This window comes from Salvelinus namaycush, chromosome 40, assembly GCF_016432855.1.
Source record: "Salvelinus namaycush isolate Seneca chromosome 40, SaNama_1.0, whole genome shotgun sequence".
Classification (NCBI taxonomy): domain Eukaryota; kingdom Metazoa; phylum Chordata; class Actinopteri; order Salmoniformes; family Salmonidae; genus Salvelinus; species Salvelinus namaycush.
This window is the reverse complement of record NC_052346.1, coordinates 14,004,030-14,012,117: the sequence shown is the minus strand read 5'-3', so window position 1 is coordinate 14,012,117 and position 8,088 is coordinate 14,004,030. Positions and strand designations below refer to the sequence as shown.

The following is an 8,088-nucleotide window of genomic DNA, read 5'->3' as shown; positions in this document are numbered from 1 at the left end:
TAAAACTATTTAAGCTAACATACGTCAAGGAATGGCAAATCATTATACTTATTGCAATATTTATTTAACTTCAGCCTATTGTATATTTCTATGCACTTTTGATATGTATTGTTCATTTTGTCCACTGAAACTATATGTATATCATTAAAAGACGGAATGTGCTTTGCATTATCTAGCCAACCGCTTAGAATGTCATATGAAGTGTTTCCACCGCTCTTTGTCTCTCGCTTCTATTCATTCTTGCTACATGTTTACAGATTACAGTTTTTTACAATCACTTTGGCACTATTTTCGGAACCTTGGTGTCATTTTTCAAAACTCTAGAGACAAAACTCACAACCAATGATCAAAATGCAAATTTGTCAAAATCAACACGTTTTCCAATTGCTTGGATACAATACACATAAAGCTAAGATCATTTGTTCATTGAACTAAAATCACCTGTTCAAAATGACAACTTAACATCAAAGTATTACCATTTAAAAATGCAATTCACACATTACATCTGAGATGACTGTCTATTCATTTCATTACAATGATCTAACTATCAATTGATACAATTACCATGGAACATGAACCAATTGGACTACATTATCTATGGATGTAATATTTTATCATCATTCTTTATCAGACACTGTTTCTATGGTCCTATGTACCACTTTTCCAGACCATGTTTTCAGATTTGACATTACTGTACACTCACCGGCCACTTTATTAGGTACACCTATCTAGTACTGGGTAGAACCCCCTTTTGCCTCCACAACAGCCTGAATTATTCACGGTGTTGTACGTTAAGAGATGCCCTTCTGCACACCACTGTTTTAAACAGCTGTTATTTGAGTGTTTGTGGCCTTTCTGTTAGCTTGAATGAGTATGGACATTCTCTTCTGACCTCTCACATTAACAAGGTGGTTTTGCCCACAGAACTACCGTTCACTGAATGTGTTTTGTTTATCGCACCATTCTCTGTAAACTCTAGAGACTGTAGTGTGTAAAAATCCCAGGAAGGCAGCTGTTTCTGAGATGCTGGAATCACCATGTGTGCCATCAACAATCATACCACGGTCAAAGTTGCTTAGATTACTCATCTTGCCCGTTCTAATGTTAGGTTGAACAACATCTAAAGCTCTCTACTCTATATACTCTATATATTGAGTTGCAGGCAGCCACATGATTCGCTGTTCGAATGTAACCGTCCTTGATGAGCTAAATCAGGTCTGTAGAGCTGGTGGCATGACCTATGTCATTGTGTGGGATAATGTTAGGTTCCACCATGCTCAAATGGTGCAAGCATGGTTTCAGGCCCATCCACAATTTACCACCCTGTGCTTACCCCCATACTCTCCTTTCCTTAACCCGATTGAGCAATTGTTCTCCACATGGAGGTGGAAGGTATATGATAGGCGCCCTCACGAACAAGCCATCCCTCTCCAGGCCATGGATGACGCATGCAATGACATCACGGCAGACCAGTGTCAGGCCTGGATTCGCCCGAAGATTCTTCCCAAGATGTTTGGCTAATGAGAACATCCATTGTGATGTGGATGAGAACCTGTGGCCAAATCCACAAGACAGGTTGATGGAAATATAGAAGTACAGTAATCAATCATTTGTTTTGCTTTTTACAGTAAGCCAGGTGAGGAACACTGCAGTTGACCTTTAACTGTTTTTTTGTAGCTAATTATTTTTGCTTTGATTCAAAGAAACCTATGTTGGGATTTTATTGTATTTCATCAATAAATTTCACAGTTTGTTCAATGATTCTACTGTGTCTGTAGTATTCTATCTACTAGTCCTTTTACAGTGATGTATTTATGTGTAGTAGCATAATGAAACATCACATATTTTGTACTACAATATTTAATGATTGTACGAAGAACTACACAGTGAAACTATCGGTATCTTGTGTGTGGGTGATCTAAATGAATGGTCCTATGGTATTTCATGATATGAGTTATTTGAACCAATGATTCTGCAAGTGCAAGGTTTCTTTAACGATATGAATGCACAATGCAATGTTTTGAACATTGGCCAGCCTGTGTTACAAGTGATGCCCGTTTTGAGTTTTGTGTCTAGAGTTTTGAAAAAGGACCACAAGGTTCTGAAATTAGTGCCAAAGTGATTGTTAACTGTAATTGCCTAGATGCTGTTGAATCCACATGACTAACTGAAAAGGTGTGTGTGTAACTAGATTTGTGAAAACTGAGGAAGCCTCAGACCTAGTGGGATTTTACAAGAGCACACACATATTTTATGAAATATATACAGTCGTGGCCAAAAGTTGAGAATGACACATATTACTTTTCACAAAGTCTGCTGCCTCAGTTTGTATGATGGCAATTTGCATATACTCCAGAATGTTATGAAGAGTCTTCAGATGAATTGCAATTAATTGCAAAGTCCCTCTTTGCCATGCAAATGAACTGAATCCCCAAAAAACATTTCCACTGCATTTCAGCCCTGCCACAAAAGGATCAGCTGACATGTCAGTGATTCTCTCGTTAACACAGGTGTGAGTGTTGACGAGGACAAGGCTGGAGATCACTCAGTCATGCTGATTGAGTTCAAATAACCGACTGGAAGCTTCAAAAGGAGGGTGGTGCTTGGAATCATTGTTCTCTGTCAACCATGGTTACCTGCAAGGAAACACGTGCCGTCATCATTGCTTTGCACAAAAAGGGCTTCACAGGCAAGGATATTGCTGCCAGTAAGATTGCACCTAAATCAACCATTTATCGGATCATCAAGAACTTCAAGGAGAGCGGTTCAATTGTTGTGAAGAAGGCTTCAGGGCGCCCAAGAAAGTCCAGCAAGCGCCAGGACCGTCTCCTAAAGTTGATTCAGCTGTGTGATCGGGGCACCACCAGTACAGAGCTTGCTCAGGAATGGCAGCAGGCAGGTGTGAGTGCATCTGCACGCACAGTGAGGCAAAGACTTTTGGAGGATGGCCTGGTGTCAAGAAGGGCAGCAAAGAAGCCACTTCTCTCTGTGAAAAACATCAGAGACAGACTGATATTCTGCAAAAGGACTGCTGAGGACTGGGGTAAAGTCATTTTCCTCTGATCAATCTCCTTTCCGATTGTTTGGGGCATCCGGAAAAAAGCTAGTCCGGAGAAGACAAGGTGAGCGCTACCATCAGTCCTGTGTCATGCCAACAGTAAAGCATCCTGAGACCATTCATGTGTGGGGTTGCTTCTCAGCCAAGGGAGTGGGCTCACTCACAATTTTGCCTATGAATAAAGAATGGTACCAACACATCCTCCGAGAGCAACTTCTCCCAACCTTCCAGGAACAGTTTGGTGACGAACAATGCCTTTTCCTGCATGATGGAGCACCTTGCCATAAGGCAAAAGTGATAACTAAGTGGCTCGGGGAACAAAACATCGATATTTTGGGTCCATGGCCAGGAAACTCCCCAGACCTTAATCCCATTGAGAACTTGTGGTCAATCCTCAAGAGGCGGGTGGACAAACAAAAACCCACAAATTCTGACAAACTCCAAGCATTGAGTATGCAAGAATGTGCTGCCATCAGTCAGGATGTGGCCCAGAAGTGAATTGACAGCGTGCCAGGGCGGATTGGTCAAGAGGTCTTGAAAAAGAAGGGTCAACACTGCAAATATTGACTCTCTGCATCAACTTCATGTAATTGTCAATAAAAGCCTTTGACACTTATGAAATGCTTGTAATTATACTTCAGTATTCCATAGTAACATTTGACAAAAATATCTCAAGACACTGAAGCAGCAAAATTGTAAAAATGTATATTTGTGTCATTCTCAAAACTCTTGGCCACGACATTACATGAATGTTTCTTCAAATATATAGTTTTTAAATTAGTTATTTCTGCACTGCACCATCACAAGAATTGTTTGCTACTGAATGATATGATAAACACTGTCTCCTCTCTTTCTTGTTCTCTCCCTCCCCATCTCTATCGCTCCCTCCCTCCATCTCTAGCTGGCAGGTCTGGTGGTAGGTCTGAGTGGTGTGTACCTGTTGTTGAACTACAGATACAATGGCCTCTTCTTCGCCCACACATACATCATCCTCCCAGCATGCCTAGCTCTGGCCAGCGCTACCCTCCTATTGGTCAGCGGAGGACTGGGCATCTGGGTGTCCCTCAGAAAGTCAGCCTTGCTACAGGGCGTGGTGAGAGTTTTTGTGTGTGAATAGAATAAAATATATTTTTGTTTGTCATAGCTCTGATGCTATGCTTCTTCTACAGTTTGGGATACAGCTTATTACCTTATCTGTTGTCATGGCCATTACAGTTTGTCTATCTGCTGGTTTTGGTTTTCTGCCTGGAGGCAACTGCTGCTGCTCTGGCCTATGTCAACGCAGGAAAGGTACTTAGATATATATGGCTTTACAAAACTACCTAAAGAGCACACATCCCCATATTTAACATTCTACACTGAGTGTACAAAACAATAAGGACACCTTCTCTTTCCATGACATATCTTTCACCTGGTCAGTCTATGATCGCTTATCGATGTCACTTGTTAAATCCATTTCAATCAGTGTAGATGAAGTGGAGGAGACAGGTTAAAGAAGGATTTTTAAGCCTTGAGACAATTGAGACATGGATTGTGTACGTGTGCCATTCAGAGGGTGAATGGGCAAGACAAAAGATTTAAGTGCCTTTTGAACGGGGTATGGTAGTAGGTGTCAGGCGCACCGGTTTGTGTCAAGAATTGAAACGCTGCTGTTTTTCACACCAGTTTCCCGTGTGTATCAAAAATGGTCCACCATCCAAAGGACATCCAGCCAACTTGTGGGAATCATTGGAGTCAACATGGGCCAGCATCCCTGTGGAATACTTACGACACCTTGTAGAGTCCATGCCCCGATGAATTGAGGCTGTTCTGAGGGTGAAAGTGTGGGGTGCAACTGAAAATTAGGAAGGTGTCCTTAATGTTTTGTACACTCACTGTATGTTATACTTATGATAAATAACATGATGTGACTGACCTGCTTTCAGGTGGACTCAGAGCTGGCTCCCTTCAGTAGTGTCTTTCAAAGATACACAGGAAGCAGTCAGGACCTAGACTCCGATGCTGTGGACGCCACACAGAAAGAGGTATGTGTGTGTGTGTGTGTGTGTGGGGGGGGGGGGGATCGGAACTGATCTAATGACTATCCGTGATGTGAATCCTCTCCAGTTGCAGTGCTGTGGAATCTATGACTACCGTGACTGGTTGGCCACGCCCTGGTTTAACCACAGTGGGCGGGGCAGTGTGCCTCACAGCTGCTGTAATTCCACCTACCACACCTGTAACGGTACCCTAGAGCTGCCCGGGCTACTATATCCAAAGGTACACACACACACACACACCAGCCCTGGCCCTCTGTGGTGATCCAAATGTATGTACGTACAGTAGGGTAAAAAGGTATTTAGTCAGCCACCAATTGTGCAAGTTCTCCCACTTAAAAAGATGAGAGAGGCCTGTAATTTTCATCATTGGTACACTTCAACTATGACAGACAAAATTAGAAAAAAAAATCCAGAAAATCACATTGTAGGATTTTTTATGAATTGATTTGCAAATTATGGTGGAAAATAAGTATTTGGTCAATAACAAAAGTTTATCTCAATACTTTGTCATTACCAAGAAAGGGTATATAACAGAGGTCAAACGTAAGTCTTCACAAGGTTTTCACACACTGTTGCTGGTATTTTGGCCCATTCCTCCATGCAGATCTCCTCTAGAGCAGTGATGTTTTGGGGCTGTTGCTCGGCAACACGGACTTTCAACTCCCTCCAAAGATTTTCTATGGGGTTGAGATCTGGAGACTGGCTAGGCCACTCCAGGACCTTGAAATGCTTCTTACGAAACCACTCCTTCGTTGCCCGGGCGTGTGTTTGGGATCATTGTCATGCTGAAAGACCCAGCCACGTTTCATCTTCAATGCCCTTGCTGATGGAAGGAGGTTTTCACTCAAAATCTCACGATACATGGCCCCATTCATTCTTTCCTTTACACGGATCAGTCGTCCTGGTCCCTTTGCAGAAAAACAGCCCCAAAGCATGATGTTTCCACCCCCATGGTGGCTGACTAAATACTTTTTTGCCCCACTGTACATACACACTTGGGCAGCATTTCATTCCAGAGAGATGTCACTCTCCTTACCCAGTTGTGTGTGTGTGTCCTCTCCCTCAGGGCTGCCAGGTGAAGCTGGAGGAGGCCTTGCTTTTTGTTCTGCGCTTCATCATCTGGTCATCTCTGGCAGTGGCGCTAGTGGAGGTGGGAACCACTAGAGGGCACTGTGGGGTATAGTGGAACAACATAAGGGTCACGTAGCAAAACATTTTACAACAGAAAATAAAAATGGGTGTTTATTATTGGACAAGATCAGGTACAGTAGTGCCTGGTGTAAGCATACTAGTCTCTCTCTCTCTCTCTCTCTCTCTCACTCTCACTCTCACTCTCACTCTCACTCTCTCACTCAGACTGTAGGGTTTGTGAGTGTGGCTCAGCTGATGAGGGACCAGCCTCTGTTGGAGTATGGAATACTGGACAGGGAGTGGGCCTGAACCAGAGTGGCAGAAAGTATTCTGGACTGAGAATCTACTTTAGATATACTATGTCCTGGAACTTGGTAAAGTTCATGATGCTGTGGACCTTAAAGTTAATAGTTGTCTGGGCAGCTCCAGAGGCCCTAGGGTACCATTACAGGTAATTGATGTAATCATCCCTGATCTTGTTGGTGAAACTGCTTAAGAGTGATCATCTTTCTTTCATTAAACAAATGTATGTATACACATCCGTGAAGGGAGGAAGGAAGGTGTACTCTAAAAGTGTTGTGTCCTACACTTCGGCACACACTTCCTTCGTTTCATAAGGATCAACTGGAATATGTAATGGCCTCTGTTTTGGTTTGTTTGATTTTGTTCACTGATGTAAATACATGCTGGTTAAAGAAACCACTCCATCACAATAAATTGTCACATGTCCTGCAGATGATATATTAATGACATTTTTAAACTACCCTGCATGGCTTTTGAGTAATTGACTGGTTGATACTGTGCTGTGTGGCTATCGTGTGACTTTAACTTACCGGTTTGTATCTGGGGGATTCTGCAACTTCGGGCACTTTGGCCCTGCAAGCGTTCAGAAATTAAAAGTTATTGAAACACCATTTTTAACAGTATTATAATTGTCTTTGATTTGTCTAGATATAATATCCGATAATGGCTGCAATCGTTCTATTCAGGAATGTACACTACCATTCAAAAGTTTGGGGTCACTTCGAAATGTCCTTGTTTTTGAAAGAAAAGCAAATAATTTTTTTGTCCATTAAAATTGATCAGAAATACAATGTAGACATTGTTAATGTTGTAAATGACTATTGTAGCTGGACACGGCTGATTTTTATTTTGATGGAATGACTACATAGGCGTACAGAGGCCCATTATCAGCAAACATCACTCCTGTGGTCCAATGGCACGTTGTGTTAGCTAATACAAGTTTATCATTTTAAAAGGCTAATTGATCATTAGAAAACCCATTTGCAATTATGTTATCATGGCTGAAAACTGTTGTTCTGAATAAAGAAGCAATAAAACGGACTTTTTTTTTTAGACTAGTTGAGTATCTGGAGCATCAGCATTTGTGGGTTCGATTACAGGCTCAAAATGTCTGGAAACAAAGACCTTTCTTCTGAAACTCGTCAGTCTATTCTTGCTCTGAGAAATGAAGGCTATTCCATGTGAGAAATTGCCAAGAAACTGAAGATCTCATACCACGCTGTGTACTACTCCCTTCACAGAACAGTGCAAACTGGCGCTAACCAGAATAGAAAGGGTGGGAGGCCCCGGTGCAAAACTGAGCAAGAGGACAAGTACATTAGGGTCTAGTTTGAGAAACAGACGCCTCACAAGTCCTTAACTGGCAGCTTCATTAAATAGTACCTGCAAAACACCAGTCTTGACGTCAACAGTGAAGAGGCGTCTCCGGGATGCTGGCCTTATTATTATTAATAATACCCATAACACAATATTTTAGTTGTCAGTGTTTATAAAAAATTCTACAAGAAATTCTAGCCTGTTTGGAAATGACTGACAAAATATTCTCTACACAAGCAA

General features: G+C 41.9%; 2 protein-coding genes across 3 annotated transcripts in view; both read left to right on the top strand.

Annotated features, from left to right (window-relative positions):
• Positions 1-168, top strand: part of LOC120033304 (phospholipase D1-like) — a 22,933-nt gene extending 22,765 nt beyond the window's left edge. For both annotated transcript variants that reach the window (XM_038979585.1, XM_038979584.1), the window contains one exon: positions 1-168. This exon is cut by the window's left edge and continues 1,950 nt beyond it. The gene's annotated coding sequence lies outside the window, so the exon portion shown is untranslated.
• LOC120033305 (tetraspanin-3-like) overlaps positions 1-7,446 on the top strand; it is a 7,605-nt gene extending 159 nt beyond the window's left edge. The window contains exons 2-7 of the mRNA XM_038979586.1: positions 3,960-4,151; positions 4,274-4,348; positions 4,984-5,082; positions 5,165-5,317; positions 6,164-6,247; positions 6,454-7,446. Coding sequence (XP_038835514.1) covers positions 3,960-4,151; positions 4,274-4,348; positions 4,984-5,082; positions 5,165-5,317; positions 6,164-6,247; positions 6,454-6,537 — 687 coding nt within the window. The 3' untranslated portion in view covers positions 6,538-7,446. The remainder of the gene's footprint in view (positions 1-3,959; positions 4,152-4,273; positions 4,349-4,983; positions 5,083-5,164; positions 5,318-6,163; positions 6,248-6,453) is intronic.
• The last annotated feature ends 642 nt before the right edge of the window (positions 7,447-8,088 follow it).